Genomic DNA, 19,282 nt, shown 5'->3' with positions numbered 1-19,282 from the left:
TTTCTGTCATTAAAAAATTAGAAACACTTAAGCCACAGTAAAACTACCACGATTTCCTCTCTCATGAAGCTCTTACTTTTTTGATGAGATCTATGTGTCTAGTTAGTATCCCCTTAAGCCTGAAGAAGGACTTACTAGTCTAAAGTACTAATGCACTTAGCCAATGACTAAGTGCCCGGCTAAGCTACAAAGGCATCGAACCAGCAATGCTGTCACCTCTTTTTTAGTGGGATCCACGCCTTCTGGAAGTTCATCAACTGCCCTGTTCATCAGCACCTCTCGGGAATAATTTCCTTCACCATTGGGCACCAGAGAAGGGCTCCTGTCACTGTTGTAGTTGCTGCTATTGCTGTAGCTGTTGCTGTCATTGTGGTTGAAGTGTGATTTATACTCTGGAGAAGCATTTGCCGTACTTGAACCTGCCAAGTTGGTCATGCTGAGGGTGCTCTTGTTCAGGCTGATGTTGTTAAGGTCCTGCCAAATGGAGGAAAACGTATCAAGACAAGAAGCTCTGGCAGATCAAGTTGGGGGTTGTCCCAGGATCTCTCTCTATCGGGGTTGGAGGGACGCTTTCTAGCACAGACTATCAGTAACACTTGGCCTGTTACTCCAAAGCAGAAAGGAGAAAGTCTAAACTAAGACATTAGTTCAGCCCCTCCATCAGTGTTAAAACTTGATGTTAGGAGTACTAAAAACACAGCACTGATAAGAGCTCTTAGATATAACTGAAGATACTTATGGTATCTTAAGTTAACTGTGTTATATCTACTTAGATATATATAAGTTAAATGTTGAGAAGAATGAGACTGTAGTCTCAATTCTTCTAAAGATAACAGCAGGTAAGTTGCATGTGGGAGGACAGAAGGCGAGATTAGATATCTACCATGTCTAAAACTTCTAAACTACCTGCATACCCCTCCCTGATATGCAATCTCTCCTTATTCAAAGCTGCTGCCACTTCCTTACAGCCTTTCTCCTGCCCTTTTCCAGGGCAGGATTGATCTTGTATGACAGTTGTGTTGGGACTGTTGGGACCTTCTTTCCTCTGTGCTCTCTATCTCACATTGGGTATGTCCTTCTCGACCAGGGGTCACTTGTCCGGAGTCTCAGGGACACGACCACTGCAAACTACTCATAAAACATTTACCTGCTCACTGTCATAGCTGCACACACTTTTATTCACATGCGTAGCTTAGAAAACAGCTGGTCAATCTCCTGCTCACAGGCCTGGAAAAGACCCAGGAGATCTGTGTGTATTTATGGGTTATTAATCACATCTCCTTTTACTTTCCACAGAGGAGCACAGCTCTGATCCTGACAGCCTGAGGTCCCCGTGCCTGCTCTGATCGTTATGTCCTCTCCTTTGTGCGAACAGGCTGGGGCACGCGGTGGTGGTTAAACCCAGGTGTTTCCCACCCATGTGGTCAAGAAGCAACTCACCACTTTGATCTCGGATATAGCCGACATGTCTCCTAAGCTGTTCTTCATCTCCTCATAGGACTTGCCATCCTAAAGGTTAAGAGAGTTGTAGAAAACACAGGCTGCCTTTAGTTAGCACATGCTCCTGTTCTCTAACAGGGTCAGGAGATCGTATGAATTTAAAGCCCAGTGGTGCCCACTGCGATGCCACCTGGTGCCTTATGCAAACCCCAGCTCCTGGGATCAGGAGACTGTGCCAAAATCTGAGCTTTCACTTGAAAACAAAGAAGCAAATGGACTTTAGCCTTTGCAGTTGAACAATAAGAGGTGAAAACAGGAAATGTAAAGACTTCAGAGAGGAGAAGGAAAATCAAATCATATTTAATGCTGGATTTACATTTTTTAAATTTTAAATGAATCTTGTAAAGGATGAAAATCTGGTTTATAACATTTTTCCTTTTTCCCCCTTCTCTGATTCATTCAGCTAAAGCAACAAGTTTTTTTAAAGTCTCAATCCCTGACTTCTTATAATTTGGTGTCATGTATTACCAGCTACCCTTTATTTCCTGCAAAAGGAATAGACTAAATACATTGGCAAAGCTCTTGACTGTGTTTTCCTAAGCAGCCAGGAGATGTCAGTTCTTAGCAGAATCATCCAACAAAGCTCCCCAACAAGAAGAAAATAACATAAACACATGGGCTGCAGAGCAAACAGATTTAGACCCAAAACTGAGCAATGAACACACACACACCAGATGTTTCTGGGATGTCAACAGTTTGGATTGCTTGTCTGTAGTTGCTGAAGCTGCCTACAGGGGATATTTTTAGAGGCATATATTTTATGAGCTGTATCCTTGTTTTTCAGCAGTTCCTCAGAAAAAAAACCTCCAAGTTTTGACCTTTGTTCTAAGCATCAATGTTGTTTTAAGGGTTGCTGCTTTGGGAGTTGCTGTCTTATCTGTCCAAATCTGGCTATCAAGACAGGCTCTCTACCACCACACTGGCTGCAAAGAAAGACAATGCAAACCAAGCTAGGGGAAATAAAATATCTCTTATGAGTCTTACTGCAGCGTGAAGTCCCCTGAGGACCTTTGTGCTGTTGCCCTGGCTGTCCCAACTGCAGGATCCAGCATGGGACTTCACTCACAGCCCTCTAGGCAACTAAAAAATATGAACTGTTTGACCACTGATGTTCATTGAAAACACCAGGAGAGAGAAGGGACAATCAGCAGCAGCCTACCGGGAAAGGCTCTCAGAATACACCACCTGGGAGCTGGGCTTTTCTCAGCTGCACATCAGCTGCCTTTTTCATTTAAGTCACTCACACCAGTGCCATCAGGTGGAAGGAATTTAGGTGCACAGCCTGGCACCATTGTTTCCACCTGCCTGTTTGTATGAACCACTACTCTGGCTGTCAACCACTAAAGCCCGCCCAGGATTATCCTTTATTCCCAATACATGCTGTGCTGCAGCATAGTCCCCAGGCAGACTGGACTGGCTGGTGGATGGTCTGCATGGATTTAAGTGCATCACTCCTTCCTCTGCCCAGCTATGCGCATAACCAGGGTCGGAGACACTGCATGGTGCAGCCTTATGCACTGGCCACATGAACAGATCTCTGCTCCACATTATACTCCTGAAATGATTTGAAGCCCATGAGTTTGAAAGAGGAGAGAAAGGATTTCTTTCTTTCCCAGGCATCTCCTGGGGCAGGTTTCCATTTCTACATAGCAAAGAGCTATTATTTGTAAATCAGCTTTTGAGAAGAAGAAGGCTTGTATGTATGTAGGGAGCAAGGGTGACCTCGCTCAGGAGCTCCTCGGCTCTGACGGGTAGTCTGCAAACCTGAACATGAGGCCTGTCTGCTCGCATCTTTAATTTCACCAGAGTTTGCCCTTAAAGCTGGGTCATAACATTTTTTATGTGGCTGCATTTTGAAAAATGTATTCTTTATTTTTTATTTTTTTAGTTTTCTCTATGATGCTTCTGTTTTCACTCTGAAGATTTTACTACTAGCAGTCCCAACACATTTTCTGTTGAAATCACAAACCTGATTTGGAACCTAATTGGTTTTTCAAATAAAAATGTGAATATTGTGAATTCAAGCACATTTATGTATATTTACAGAAATATTGGTTTCACCAAACAGGTAGTTTTTGCTGGTAAAGGAATAAAAGCTGCTCAGGTAGCAGCACCAGGAAGCCATGAAGCTCAGGACATAGAATTACAGAATGGTTTGGGTTGGAAGGGATGTTAAAAGATCACCCAGTTCCAAACCCCTGCCATTGTGAGGGACACCCTCCACTAGACCAGGTTGCTCCAAGGCCCGTCCAACCTGGCCTTGAACACTGCCAGGGATGGGGCAGCCACAGCTTCCCTGGGCAACGTGTGCCAGGGCCTCGTCACACTCACAGGGAAGAACTTCTTCCTAAGGTCTCATCTCAATCTCCCCTCTGTTGGTTTAAAGCCATTCCCCCTTGTTCTATCACTCCATGTCCTTTTCAAAAGTCCCTCTTCAGATTTCTTATCAGCCCCTTTAGGCACTGGAAGCTGCTCTAAGCAATCCCCAGAGCCTTCTCTTCTCCAGGCTGAATGACCCCAGGCTGACAAGGTGTCATAGCACGGTTTTGCTCTGTGCAGCATCAAGGATATGTTCACTGACAATAACACCCTTTAACCACCCCTGAGCATGTGTGCACACCGCAGGGCTTTTCTAGAAACTTACACTCCATTTGTAGGGGTCCCAAGCATTGAACCATCCTGTGAAGTTGAGGGGTTCATAGCCCTGCTTCACCAGTATTATTGGAGTTGTCAAGTCTCTCCCTGCTGGATGGGTCTTGAGATACTCCTTAGCTGAGGCTATTGCCTCATTCCTCTCATATGTGTTGGAGGCTTTGCCAACCCAAAGGAAAATCTGCAAGGAGAGAAGGTATTGAAGCCCAGTGAGTACTTAGGACCTGTGCAGACACAGCTGTTTACTCTTCCCTGCCAACTGGAGCAGAAATAAGACTGAAAAGGCTGTGTCCCAATAGTCCCTTGGGATTATGATCCCAGATTTACTCCCAGCCAAGAAATATTTTGCTTTTGAGACATGCATAAAGTATAAATATTTCAGGAGACAGCTCTTGTACATTTCAAGGTAGCTAAATCCCATCCTTGCATGGGCCAAAACTCTAACTCAGTAAGCAAACTCCTCTGAGACATTTTCCAACAGCCTAAAGCACATTGTCACCATTGGTGCTAGAAAATGAAGGGGAGGGCTTCCGGGTGCCACCCCCTTGTATGAGCTGGCAAAGACTGGAGCATGTCCAGCTCTTCTCACCTTGGAGTAGGGCATGGACCAGGTGCCTCAGTATCCTCCTTTCTCAAGCAAGGTGAGCAATGTTACCTTACTCACATGTTTTGTACCTGGGTGAGGACTGGACATACGCCTGCTTGTCTGACTGAGCATCATGAAGTGTTTGGAGATGGGACAGAAGGCATGTTGCCCTTGATTTCACACTGAATGTTGGATTCAAACCAATTGAGCCCTAACCTGTCAGAAAGTGTCTGGGGAGAAGGGGAGGGGGGTTCTGTGCTGACCTCTTCCCATGTGTCTAGCAGCATAACATCATCCTCATCCAGGTCTTCCTGGCAGAAACCCACCACCTCTGTCATGATGAATCGACCCGTCTGGTTGGAGCACTCGAAGAGGCGAGGCTGGTACTGTGTGATCTGCTCTTGAAACCTTCCTCATGCGCAGCAGGGAAAGAAAAAACAAGAGAGGTGGAAACCTTTTCCCCATGGTTTACATGCCACTACTTGTCATGACCTTGATGGAAGAGGTGGGAATATGGCAACACTCATCTGAGGGCATGAAAATCAGCAATGTCAGGTCTCAGGGTACTGTTGGACCATTCTAACAATTTTTGAAGGTAACTTTTCCTCCACCCAAAAACAGGCAAAAGCAGAACACTTCTCTCATTGTGGAGATGAGCCTGATGGCAGGTGAAAGCCACATCACATTGCTTGATTGCAAAGGAACCCATCACCTGCCCAGAGGGCTGGGGAAATCCAGGTTGTTCAAAAGCAGATATAGTTTCATGAATCTTATGGGGCTGCCCATAAAGCTAATAATGGCTAGAAATGGAGCAAGTGGTTCATGTAGCTCTTATGGCAAGCTATGGAATGGATTTACTGTGGGAAAGGAGGATGTAGCACACTCCTTTCAGCAGGGTTTGGACCTGCAGCTCCTACTTCACAGAAGGCCTGAACCAAAATCTAGGAAAGAGACATCTCAGTGTGGTTTCCGAACAAGCTTTTGGTGATACCCTAACCTTGTGCTCCCTTTAGTGAGGACACAGTATCAAAGTTTTGATCCCTTGCTTAATGTTGCCTGGCAAAACCTGGAGAAACAAGCAGGTCACTTTTACCTCTTTTCACTGGCATAAGGTGCTTTGCCACCTAAGGCTTCCCAGAACTCTGCTGGCTCTTGTCCTTCCAAAATAGTGTGCTTGTCCCTCTTGGAAACGATGTCAGCTACCCTTTTTGCCATCTCCCTCTCATCTCCACTGCATCCCTGTGCTCAGGACAGAAGGTTGAGGTGGAGTTAGGTACAGACTGGCAAAATTTATCTGTGGAGAAAAGCTGGCTAGGTTCTATCCTCCCCTCTAGAGAGTTTTAGACCTGCTGGAATGCTTTTGAGGGTCTCATCTAAGCTAGTCACTCAGAATACATTTCTAGTCCTTCAATGGGCATACAGTGCAGCCAATGGCATATAGGACAACACTCATAGAAAGGTTTGGCTTAAGGGACCTTTAAAGATCATTTAATTCAACCTCCCTGCCATGAGGAGGGACATCTTTCACTAGATCAGGTTGCTCAAAGCTCCATCCAGCCTGACCTGGAACACTTGAAATTATGGGGCCTTTGCAACTTCTCTGGGTGTCACTTCTGCTTTGGTTTCATATACCATCTCATCCTAAAATTGAAACATGATAAATGAATGTGCTCTAATCCTGGATAATTTGTTACAGCTGGGGTGCTGTAAGAACCTGGAGTGCTTTATTCAGCTGAAAGCTTTATGAACATCTAAAATGAGGTGAACCCCAACATAGGTTATTTTTGTACAGAGGAGGCTGTGTTACTGCTAATCCTTCATAGATGGAGATTTCTCCAGCTTGCACCTTCCTGCACTGGAATTTAATGGGCTGCCTGCCTAAGGGTATACCTCCATAGCTCAGTGGAGGTAGGATGCTCAAGCCCAGCATCAGCAATTTTGGCTCCCTTAAGCTGTTTCACCTGGACCCGTTGCAGTCTCACCTTTCCACACCACAGGTAGCAGACTTGGCTGGTTGTCAGCAGGAAGACATCATTGGAATTGAGCGAGGAGGCCCTGGCTGGCACCTCTGTGGCCTTTGTATTCATCTCATCTGTGCCTCTCACCTGGAAGAGGCGGACCGCTGGCTCGGGTGCACTTTTCTGAGCCCGGCTCGTGCCACCCTGCAAAAAAACAGAGAGAAGGATGGTACTGTGAGGTAAGGAGGACAATCAAATCCAGAGTGCAACTGATTGGAGGAAGAAGACTGTTGGGCTCGCAGCTGTAATGATGGAACATGGTTCTGTGCAGAGCAGGTAAGGAAATTCAAGTACCTGTTGGTTCCAGGTCAGAATAAAACTTACATGGCATAACTTCCACTTTTCTCCCTGATTAACTCTGAGCCTTGACTAGCTCCCACTGAGATGCTCAAGTTCAATGTGAGCAGATCTTACTGCCTGCAAAGCATTTGCCATGTAGACAGGGAAAGGCAGCTGGACTCAGATTTCCAGCTGTGTGTGGCTCACTGAACATCTGCCACGGAAGCTATGTGGTGGGACCAACGCTGAGAACAATCCCCCTCTTCCCCAGCCATTTGCAATGCCTCCACCACAGATGTCAGCAGCCACTGCAGCAAGTAAAGTGGCTTAGGAGTTAATTCAGACAGGGACAATTCAAATCATGTAACAGTTTGTAAGCTATTTTGCATATCCATTCTGGATAGTGTTATTTGTAATTCACAGAAAGATTGCCTTCTTATAACTGCAAAATATTTTGGGATAGAGTTAGAAAGAATATCACACATTAACACTGGAACTCAGGGGTGGACAGCTGAGTCTGGGTCAGTCCAGGACTGTGTTTACACATATGGTGTTCAGGCCACTTGGGAAGTAGTAGAAATGTTCCACCGCTTCCATCTGCCAGCCCATGCAGACCTGGCAGTGTCATTCCTGAATATCAGCCCATTTTTCTGGACTATTTCCATTCCAACTGCCAAGCCAACACTAGTGTTTGCACCTCCCGTTGCCCACATGGACAGAGCTGCGTTACCTCGTAAATGATCAGCTTGCCCTTGAAGATGGCCAGGAAGTGTGCGGGCTCCTTGCCCATTGTCACGCGCACCTGCACAGCCTCATCCCCATGTTTCTTGTCTAGCTCAATGGCATTAAGGGCACAAGCAGTGATTTCATCCACAGAGGCATGACGGCCCTGGGGAAGACAGAGAGATGCCTCATGCACGCTGATGAGATGCAGGGTATAAAGCTCTGCACAATGTAACATCTTGCCAATCCAAAGCCCTGCATATAATATCGTGAGATCAGAGTTAAATCTTCCAGATGTTTAAATTTCACTTGTATCCTGGTTTTGAAGACTTTAGCATCCCATTTTCAAAGCATCTCTCTGCCTCTTAGGAGAGGAAAAAAATGCTTTAAAAAGGAAAGCAGAAGTATTTATATACCCACAGGGCTCCAGGAGCTGAGGCTCTATGGGACAATCTGAAAGACTGCAAGGTTTGACCTCAGCATTATAAGCCCCAATATCCTTCACTTTTTCTGACACTGCTGGGTCTCAGACTGATGCCTTCTTGAGCTCAGTGTCCATGCTGCCCAGAAAGCACAGCTTGGGATATTTGCAATGGACAACTGAGGAGCAAAGGGTATCTGAGTTCTTCTGAATGCTTGGGTTGCAAATTTTTTGTGCAATTACTTCTTGCAGTTTCGATCTTATAGGCAACGCAATCACTGTTTCTGTTTGACCTACCTGCCACATGTAGAGGACATAGTGAGGCCTGCCTGATCTCAAGTAGGTGTACAGGACCAGGTAGCAATCACCTCCATAGAACTGCCCATATGTCTTGGGATTCACCGGCTGCATTTGCAAGTCCTCAATCCTCCACACCTAGTGAAAGAAACATTTTGGTGAGCAGCAGTGGGGTCTGTAAAGACAGAGCACCCCCCCTTTGCTAGCAGACCACTGAAGTTCAGGTCTTCAGTTGGAAAGATAACCCATCCCTGGATGCCAGTTCCCCCAGCTTGACTAAGTGCTTGCTGGCAAAGTCCATTTTCTCCTGGCTGTCACGATACATGTGCCATTAATGGATCTTCAGCAGTCAGTGGTCCTCAAGGAGAAGCAGTCTCCAGCTCCCTCACAGCCCCTCTCCCAGCCAGTTCCATCTTCCATGGGAGGCCACAAGAATGGGAGAGGGACTTCTGCTCTGTACAAATTTGGTTGATATGGCCTAAACAGAGAGTGTTTGACTGTATCAGTCTCCTGGCCCACACTCATGGCAGGAGAGGAGTCATCATGGTGACTGCTTTGCTCCATTGGTCAAAGGTTGGAGAAGAAATGCCCCTGAGCTACTGTAACTGATGCATTAGAGTTCACAAGCACTTTGCTCTGGCTGCAGCTGTGCTTCCTTGGGGAGGGTAGGTGGGCACAGCATCACAGCTCTATACATCTGGTCTGTGTGAAACGCTGATTACTGCATCCTCTGCTAGCAAAAGGAGCTCTCTCACCTCTATCTCCCCGGAGGCATCATCTACCATTCTCTGCTCAGCAGCGAGCTCCGGTCTGGCATGGAGCTGAGTGGTGTCAAACTTCACCTGCTCCACCTTGGCTGCATGCACCAGCAGAATAAAAACAAGAACCCAGTGAATGAACAAGAACATACAAATGCCCTGCATCACCCTCACACACGCACACGACTGTTTTACATGTGAGAAAAACCTTGTCTACGGTTGCAAGAAGCCAGTCTTGCCACTAGTAAGCTAATACTGATTTTGGATTATGCAAGAGTTCATATGCTCCAGTGTTGACCTGTTACAGGTTGGCAACTGGCCATATGCACATTGCAGTGACAACTGGCTAGTAAAAATACTAGTTGTCTTCTGACTGAAAATTCATAATTGTTTTCCAAATCCATACATACCTCATTCCTTCCAGAATGTTGCTTTCAGAAATAAAATGGCTACATTTTTCCAGCTTATGGTAAGGAGAGAGAGTATTTATGGAGAGCACAGAGAGATAGAGGTGGAGAAAACTTGTAAGGGAAAGAGATTTGCAGCTCTCAGGCTATTATTGATGGAGACATCCAGCATCTCTGTCACCGTCCCATCATTCATCAAGTTCTCTCTCTTTGGTATTGTTTACTCTCCGGGGTTAATGCATTGTAATATTCACTTCAGCAGTGTGATAAATTGAGGCACCGTTTACACCTGGTGTAAATACAGAATAATTCCATTGATGTCAGGAGGGTCTTGGGTGGATGCCAGTGTAAATGAAAGCAGAATGTCGTATAACACTTCCTCATCAGGTTTAGCATCAGTCCTTTATAAAAAAGTTCTGAAAGTATGAAATTTTGCATACAAATTTTCAGTGATCTTCTGTCAACATTTACATTTGGATTAAGTAGTAGTTTGGTTCATATAAGAAGCCTCAGCAGTTCTCAGTGCTTTTCAGCTCCTGAATCCTTTGCATCTACTGAAGAAGGTGGAAAATACAAGGTATGGGAAGCATGTGCACTAGATTTTCAAAATACTGAAGGCAGGAGGCAGTTAATGTGAATGATGTTCCCTCAGCTGTTGCTTAGCACAGGTAGGAAAGACAAAGTCAGGACAAACATGCTCACCAATTTTGCCACTAGTGTAGATTTTGCCCAGTCCTTGTGTTTCATCCTTTTCTGTCCACCTCTGGAAAAGCTGTTTAAACATGGCTGACTCTGCTCCATCACTGATCACTTCAATGTTGATGGATGAAGGATAGCCTTTGGCTTGGATAAAACCCTAGTGGGTTTGAAAAAGGACATCAGCGGGGATACACCAAGCTTTTTACAGACATAAAGAGGGATGTGGACCTGAAGCATCTCAAAGAGTGAACATCCCTCACTGAACACAGTGGCATGACCAAGGACAGGATTCACCACAAGACTTGCATTCAGACTTACAAATGGAGGTGTCTACAAGCTCTCACACATAGCCATGTTTATTCTGTATTTAGGGAACTTCACCCTATCCCTACAGGCCAGTCATTTGGATCCTAAACTTAATCTCTACATAGCGCCTTAGTCTTGACAAAAATGTCTCTCAGTGGGTCTCATGAAAAGCCTCCTTCTCTGTCTCAGATATTTCTGTAGATGACTTCTAGGGATGGATCTAGGAGTGAAGGGGAGGGAGCAGTGATACGGTGTGCCCATGACCCAAGAGCCTAGTTCAGTTCTTTGCTTTTTTACAAACATTTTGTTCCTTTCTTAAACAGTAAGACGGATCTTCCTGTGTTATGATAGAGGGCTTGAAAGGTAGTGAAAGGATGGAGTCAGTTAAGTACCCCACAGCACGATGTGTGTTCTGAAAGGACTAAATTCTCACAAATCTCTGCTTTATTTTTTAACTTTTTTCCCCCAAACCCAAATTATTTCTTTACGATAGAGCTACTATTGAGTCAGAAGACTACTTCAGCAGAGGTGCCTGGAAGAAAATTAATCTGTGTTCTGCCACAACGCCAAAGTCATTGTTCAGTTCTGGGAACTACTCTTATGCTTATCTCAGCAGGCCCTGGGATGACCTGGAGGTTCAGTGCCAGCAGTCATGGTTCAGGGAAGGAGCCTGACTGTGGGCTTCTGAGCATTCATCTTCTGCTGTAAATACTACAGCCACACACTACCTCCAGGGAAAAGCAGAGCAGATGGTCCTCCCATCCCTCCCAACTGCCGCACTGAAAGAAAGAGATATCTTTTGTTCTACATGTGTAGCCCAGGGCCAGAATTTGAAGAGCTGATTGCGTAATATAAAGCACCTGATCTAAGCTTTTGAAAAGAGCACTGCAAGATAAGCTTTAAGGTGAAGTTTTTCTAAGCTTTGCTTCTCTAAGACAATAGGTGCAATCTTTATTGAATCTGGATGTCTCCAGGTAAGACCTTACTGATGATGGAGCTGCTGAAGTTCAGTATATCCTAGTAAGAGCTCATGGAAGATGAGTCTGTTTATGGTATCCACATAACTGAGCAAACGAAATAAAAGCTATGATCCCTTGTAGTCTTCACTTCAGCATGTCAACTTGTAAAAAAACCTACTAAATGCCTTTCTTGCTCAGGCTCCCTTGAGGCTAATGTTTTATGGAAAGAAGTGTTGAGGCACGTTCTGCCAAAAAATAACTTCATGGTAGCTCATCTGGAGGAGCACCAGGGCATTATGCTAATGTGCACTTTCTCAACATGAATCCTGGTCTCGCCTCAGGTTTGCCAATCTGAATTAATGGCAGTTATTAACAATCTCTTTCTACCCATTGGAAGAGCCTTGTATCACCTTCAAATTCACATGCAGAACCTGGGCCATTGGTGATGTGAAAAGGACATGTTGCTTATAATGGACTTGCGGTTGAGGCTTGTAGCACCTACATTAAAGGTCTGGCTTTTACAGAAAGCCCAGATCAAGTTTCTCACTGACTTGCCCAAGATGTTACCTTTGGTTGGGAACACAAGAGATGCTTTCAGGGTCAAAGCAGTGGTCCATGCTGCCTGGAACAGCGGCATTAAGAGATGCTGTTTAGTGAGCACACACGAGCTTGGTGGCTGGCTTCAGTCTGATCCCTTCACTCTCCTCAGCAGCCACAATATTGGGTCATGGATGTTAGAGATGATATAAAAGCCCCTTTATTACCTGTTTATGGACCTGTTGACCATGAATTTGTCTAATCCCATCTTGACCCTGCTGATTCTCTGTGTCCAATCAACAGTGCCAGCAGTCCACCGTTTACTGAGTAATGAAGATTTTCTTTTATACTTCATTTTCTTTATAAATTTCCTCCTAGTTTCAGTGGCAGGTCTTTGTTCTTGTGCAATTTAGTGACTAGCAATTTTGTGTTTGCATCATCTTGCCTTGCTTAGACGTGCAACTTCTCTCTCTGTTATTATGCAGGCCAGCTCTTTAAGACCTACACTTAATTGCAATTAGTGGTCAGATCTAGATTTGCGCTTAGTTAACCTCCCATGACACTGTTTGCACTATATTACAACTCACCACAGCTCGAGAGAAGGCTGCTTTTTTCTCTTCCAGGCTGGAGGCTTTTCCTCTCCAGACATAAATCTTAAAACCACCTTGGTCTAAAATATAGCAGTCCTGAGGTGAAACAGAAAAAACAGATGTAAAAAACTCCACACAGGCAAAGGTCCTTGTTTGTAGCCTACTCTGGTTGGATCCTTCATGAAGATTCAGATTAGATTTTGGTTTAGCTCATTTCCTTGCCTTACAGAGCTTCAACCCTGGTGCAATCATTAGCAAAGGCAACACAGGATGGTTCATAAATGGACCACACCTACCATCAACCATACAGTGCAAGCACACCTGACCCAGGGAGCTGACCTTTAACTATAATGAGTTAAAATATGTATTTTTCTTAAGCATCGCTCAAAACTGGCCATTACCATCTCCTAAGAGACGTTCCCAAACCGACAAACACCAGCTCCGAAAGGCTGGAGGAAAAGTGCTGAAATATAATCCTCAGCCTGCTGTGCTTCAGTGCTGCTGATGGTGGTGCTCATTTATGCCAAATCTGCTACTAAAGGAGCAGGAAAAGTCAGAGTTAGACATCTGCATGACTATTCTGTGTTCCTAGTCTGGAGCTGAAAGTGTTGAATCATTGTGAAACACAGCAGAATCCTGAACCCAAAGGAGATGAGGTGGCTGCCAGGCAGCCTGTCTCCACTGCAGAGAGCTGGTGCTTCAACCAGACAACTGTGTGACCAAAGGCTTCTCATTTTTCAGGCTGAACTTTGACAAAAAAGAATGAAAGTTTCGTATTCCTGTAAAAGGAGACTGAGATTTAACAAGGCTGACACCAGCATGAATAAGGGAGCTGGAGCCTTGCAGCCCTACACTGTCTTGGAATAGGCTTGTTTGTGCTGCAGAGAGTTAAGGATGAGCAATTCTCTGCCAAAATTCAGCCAGGAGGATATTAGGAAAGCTTTTGTTTTCTGAAAGCCTTTTGCCAGAGGGTCTGTAAGCAGTCTCCTTCCAGTGTGCATCACTGAGACCAGCCACTTGCTACAGCAGGATAACTATCTTCATGATTTTGTGAGCAGAGTATTCATTTGCTCTGAATTCTGCAGGTGGAGGGCTATCCCCAGATATGGGGTATTAAGAAGCCTTATTTCCATCTGGAATTTATTCCTGGCCCACGTCTCTCCTTGACTCTGACTGCCAAGCTAATATCATCCTTGGCTGAGAGGGTCAATTTGCCATCTCCTGTTAGAACAGCCTCAATGAATCACCTGCCTTTGGCCACTGAGGCTGTAGTAGGCCACTGGCTACTACTGAGGCTGTGGTAGGGCTACACTGTCCTGTTTTCAGAGGACATCTGATAAACCTGAATGATGGAAGGGCTGGTAATTTTCAGGAAATGGGGTATCCCATTGAAATAAGTGTTCAGCTGAAAATAAAGCAAGCCCCACCATCCTTTTCTCACTGTAAAGGCTGATGGCTTTCTCTCACCTCATGCTGGAGCAGATCCTGTGTCAGGGGCCGGGTGGCTACCTCCTGTACCATCAGGTCGTTGTCCTTCTCATAGACGCTGGAACACAGAGGCATCAAGCAGAGTCAGGCTTCACAGTGCTCACTGTGAGAAAGGACAGGGTTTGGAGAACTTTTCCGGACTTACTGGTAGAGCCGAACATTTGCTTTCTGCAGCTCATCTGCTTTTGTATCCGGGATGGCATCTCGGAGCTCCCCACGCCTCTCACCCAGCACCATCTTCATGATCTGCATGAGGTCCGGGGAGTCTTTCTCGTTGTCAATGATGCCAATTTGAGCGCGGCCGCCTCTTTCACTGTCCCTGATGCTGCGAGCCAGCATGAGACCCTGTACAAGGATCAGCAGGGGGTAAATCGTGAGGCTGAGAACAAACTCGGTGACCCTCAGACCTAAAGCAAAGACTGAGCACCAACAGTCCCAGCCAGATTACCACAGCTCTCTGAAGCTTCTAGTGTCCTCCAAATTTAGCTATATAAAGTAGTGTATGTGTCTGCAATGCCTGCTTAGGAACTAACTCTCAGGAAAATCTTGCTTATGTTGGATCTGACCTATCAATAACTTGGTTACGTGTTCTTATTTGTCTCATACTGACCAAGCTGGAATCACTACTGGGGCTTGCTCCCACAAAGCACAGGCATGTGGTAGCCACAAGAAGCATTACCCATGTCTGGCTGTACATAAACAGGTCCACTGATCTTGTGACATGCTCTGGGAGAGACACGCACACTGAGGACATTGCTGAAGACAACGAGATTGGATGCTGCAGAGCTGCAGGACCCTGGATGCTCCGTGGTGACTTTTTACATTTAAATGTTTCAAGTATTCAAAAAACGTGGATGCTTTCTGTGAAAAAAAGCAGTATGAATGCCAGGCAACTAATTAGGCAGAAATCTCAATTTTCCACTGAATTCTCTTTTTCCATGTCTCTTACCACAATAGCTCTGAAAGGGGCCCCTCTTTGCAGACCTAGAAAATGACCTGCTTGATTGCCAGGCCTGAAATGAGCCATGTCCTGTTCCTCACAGCAGCTGTCCCTCTACCTGCTCTCCCTTCTCTGTGTCCTGAGGGTTTCTTTGTCTCTTCTCCATTCTGTATTCAATCTTCTCCTCTAGCCATTGTGTCCTGGAAAACTGCCTTTCTTGTGAAGCTCCCACCTCTCCTAGCTCATCAAGTGACATCATGCGAAGAGCGGGCCTGCCTACCTTTTCATGAATATGATGAGTGGTTATGAGTTTGGCCACCAACTTTGCTGATGAGCCATTGACATGATTTCTTTATTATATCTCTGTATCTCACTTTTTCTATCAGGAAAATAACAATAAGACCCCTTTGCAAAGTGCCTTAAGAGCTATGGATCTGACGTATCAACACTTGGGTTATGTATTCCTACTTGTCTCATACTGACAAAGACTGAATTCCCAGTGATGCTGCAGAAAAGAAAGGAAATTCATCTACCCCTAGTGTAGTTACTGCAGCCAAACCTACTGGTGTTACTGACTTTTTAGTCCTATGTCATACAAGCCATAGGGCACAGAGGGATGGAGATGGACCTCCCCAGAGGGGGCTGGATGCCTTTCTGGAGCCAGAGCTAGTGATGTGCCCACAGACACTGAGGCCAGGTCTGAACTAAAGGAAAGCAATTCCTTGGGCCTGTGATACCAGCAAATGGGCAAGCAGAAGATTTACCATGATTTTCTCTGTTTACCTGTGTTGCTGATTTCACTGAGATTTTCACTGTGCAAACACTGAACGCTGTTTTTCTATTTTTTTTATCCTTAGGCATCAAAAAATATTACTAGTAAATGAAGTGGCTTTTGCCTCTACTCACTCTGGATTTCTCAGCAATGCAGCAGCTGGGTCCATTCCACTGAATCAGCACTTTCCCAAGGTCCAGCAAGAAAACATCACCTTTATTGAAACTGTCCCAGGAAAGTGCTACCTGTCATGAAGAAATGAAAGTGTTTGGCAAACCAGGGAGGACAACGAGCACTGCAGGAGACAAATCGCAGCCACTGGATCTTGCCCCTGGGGGATGTAAGAACTGGTATGCAATGACACACTCATTTTTCCAGCACTCAGCTCTTCACTGAGCCCAATGGCTTCTCTCATGACAATACTAAACCCTCTAGTGAGGTCTTGAAAATTACCCTGTAGTAGGGGTCCTTGAGCAGAGATGAGCTAGCTATCAGGTGAACCTGACTGAAAATGAGTGTAGGAGGAGAGGCAAGGAGAAATGATCCATAAGGAGACAGGTCTCTTCTTACCTCTGTGGCTGATACATGCTTCTTCCCCTTGACATGAAGAAGACGCTTGATGTTATACATATTGGTCTCCACATGCTTAAATCCTGAAGCCACTCCTCCCTTCTTGTAGCTGTTGTGTAGCAGGGAATAAAGTGTTAGAGCTGGTTAGAAAACACTTTCACCTATATGGTCTGAGAACACCTCAAGATTCTGGTGATAACTAAGATATCATAGCTTGGAAAAGGCTGGCAAATGTAGTGAGGCATGTGATTCAGAATACTTGAGATTTGTTTGGTCCAGTTTAACATACCCACAAGAGGATGCTGTGGTGATTAGTCTACCTGTAAAGATGTGGAAGGAGCCTACTTTAATTTCTCATTCCGCCTCAGACTTCCTGCTCAATCTTAGGGATGTGGTTTAGATCAAGATGAAGCCTAACTTGTACTGATTTCAGAAGCAGATATGTTTCCAAATAGACTTATAAACCTACATGTCCTTCGAAACCTTCATTCTCCCTTACTCATCTTTAAGATGAGGGTAAAACCAATTTCCTGTCTCACGAAAGTCCTGAGGAAACTCATGAGAGCTTGTAGAGAGGCACAAAGCCAGATTGGGATATAGAGTATAGACCGAGGATCGGTTTTCATCTGAGTCTTCTTCAGCTGTTTAAATGCAAGGCACTTAAGCTGTTTATTGGCAATGAAGGCCCCCCTGGAAGACAGCTATTGAAGTCACCTTAAAAGACCCCAATGTGAGCAAAGACCACAAGATTGGATTCAACAGTATCTCTTAGGTGGCAGAAGTTTAGAGTCTTTAGAGTCTTTAGAGTCTTTTAGAGACTTTACTTCCACTACATGAATATTACTTGAAGTATGAAACAAATCAGCACTTCAAAGTGAGTATTAGTCTGAAGTGCCTTAACGGGCATATTTATCTGAAGTGTGTGGAGGAGAGGAAAGAAGACCCTAGGGTGAGCAAAAGGGAGGTTAAGAGGAAATTACTGCAAATATCTGGGAAAATTACCAGTAGAACAAAATGTCATGGTTCCAGACTTAATGAATATAAATGATTCTTTCAAAATGAGAATTTTTTCTTCTGGATTTTGACCAACTTCATCACTGTCCATATTTTTCAGGTTTTTGAAACACTTATGGCTCTGAGATATAGAGAAGCAGAGAAATCCCAGGGACCATGACCCACCTCGTTGCAGGGTATTTTGAACTACTCACATAATGCCATTGCGGAAGTAGCTTTGGAAGGTCTCAGACTCATGTCCCTGCACTTCCCGGTGCTGCACAGGGTTCCCTCCAAGCGCATTGTCCAGCTGGGTGACATACAGGGCTGCGGCCCCTTGCTCATCCTGAGATGAATCCTTGCCAATCCAGTAATGCAAATCCACAGCAGACCCACGAGAGGCTCTTTTGGTCTGGAAGAGGTGGGAAAGATAAGTCAGAATGAAGACACAGCCCATATGTGTGTTTCAAATAATATCACTGCCCCAGGAGACCTGCTAAAACCTGGAAAAACCAGGTAAAACCTGGTAAAACCAACCAACCTTTCCCAGAGCTTTTCCCAGTTCTGCCTTTCTCCTGGGCAAGGGGAGGCAGGACGGAGCCTTAGGATTCTCTCTGGCAGCTCAACCTGGAGCCAAGGACCTTATTCAGGAGAACACTAATGGGCTTTATGTACAAATTGAACTGAAGGATGTTACTGTCTGATATTCCTTTATAACTCTTGTCATCAAGGAAAACTGAGCACCTGTGCAACTACAAAATTTAATTTGTTTAACCTGCTGTACTTTTGTAGAGTTTTTTTATTCAAACTTAAGGGAGACTCTTCTCATAGATTGCCTTTTTAAATGTAATGTACGCCGCTGTTTATTTGCCTGGAGATACTACCCTTTCTTTCCTGTTCTCTTTCTCATATCACACTACATAGTAACACAAACTGCCTCTGAATTCCTGCCGACTTGCAAAACAGACATAACTCCAAATGAAGCTGAGCCTATGTGTGCATGCTGTGATTTGTCTTATTACAGAAAACTCCAGTAGCCTAGAAAGAGGAGACAAGCGATCTGAGAACAGGTATTCTTATCGTTATCTGAGTTGTGCCAGTTATTTTTCAGCACATACTGTGTTAAACTCCATTATGGACACCTGGGAAAGGTAATAAAAGCTCATTTTATAAACTGGATTTGACACTAAGTTCTGTTTATTTGCTTTGTGCAGTGATACCACAGCGAAACACGGTAGAAGAACTTGGAATAAAATACAGCTCAGTTCCTCTAGCACAGATAATTAATTTGTGGCAAAATTGCTCCATTTAATACATTGTACTAAACTGCCTTTGTCCTGCACACAATCTTTGTTTGGAGAGCCTCCACTGAATATGCAGAATGCAAAGATGAATATTTTTATCCTCCCATCTGCCATGGCAAAGGAGTGTAGTGGATTGATTAAAGGGTTTTTCTACCTGGAAAAGATATTGAGCCTATGAGCATCAAAATCTATACTGGTATTTACAGTAAACTCCTTGCAAGGACACTCATATTCTGTTCCAAAGCATGTCTTTGGTGGCTACTACCAAATCAGTTCAGCATTGAAAGATAGCATAAAGGCTCTGCATGGTGAAGTAGAGCAGGAGACTCATTCTATATCACTATCCCAGCCTGGTTTCCTGGCTTCATGTATAGTGGATGTACAACTGTTTATTGTGCGATAGAGGTGGCTTTGCTGCCTCTTGACTGATGGAGATGTTTGCAGGAGGGACACTCAGACTCAGGAAGTGGGAAGTGCTTTTGG

The 19,282-nt window shown here is 44.8% G+C and overlaps 1 protein-coding gene across 1 annotated transcript in view; it reads right to left on the bottom strand.

Moving 5' to 3' along the window:
• VILL (villin like) overlaps window positions 1–19,282 on the bottom strand; it is a 35,236-nt gene that overhangs the window by 1,464 nt on the left and 14,490 nt on the right. The window contains exons 4-19 of the mRNA XM_057398270.1: window positions 17,711–17,907; window positions 16,503–16,611; window positions 16,067–16,177; window positions 14,366–14,565; window positions 14,200–14,278; window positions 12,730–12,828; window positions 10,344–10,497; window positions 9,232–9,332; window positions 8,477–8,614; window positions 7,766–7,924; window positions 6,721–6,900; window positions 5,832–5,977; window positions 5,002–5,146; window positions 4,145–4,333; window positions 1,441–1,509; window positions 217–474 (exon numbers count right to left, since the gene is read on the bottom strand). Of these exons, the coding sequence (XP_057254253.1) occupies window positions 217–474; window positions 1,441–1,509; window positions 4,145–4,333; window positions 5,002–5,146; window positions 5,832–5,977; window positions 6,721–6,900; window positions 7,766–7,924; window positions 8,477–8,614; window positions 9,232–9,332; window positions 10,344–10,497; window positions 12,730–12,828; window positions 14,200–14,278; window positions 14,366–14,565; window positions 16,067–16,177; window positions 16,503–16,611; window positions 17,711–17,907 (2,334 nt within the window). The remainder of the gene's footprint in view (window positions 1–216; window positions 475–1,440; window positions 1,510–4,144; window positions 4,334–5,001; window positions 5,147–5,831; window positions 5,978–6,720; window positions 6,901–7,765; window positions 7,925–8,476; window positions 8,615–9,231; window positions 9,333–10,343; window positions 10,498–12,729; window positions 12,829–14,199; window positions 14,279–14,365; window positions 14,566–16,066; window positions 16,178–16,502; window positions 16,612–17,710; window positions 17,908–19,282) is intronic.

The sequence above is a fragment of the Pezoporus wallicus genome, unplaced genomic scaffold (assembly GCF_028554395.1).
Source record: "Pezoporus wallicus isolate ANWC-B61680 ecotype Strahan unplaced genomic scaffold, APGP_CSIRO_Pwel_v1 contig_7237, whole genome shotgun sequence".
Taxonomy (NCBI): Eukaryota; Metazoa; Chordata; class Aves; order Psittaciformes; family Psittacidae; genus Pezoporus; species Pezoporus wallicus.
This window is presented reverse-complemented; position numbering and strand designations above follow the sequence as displayed.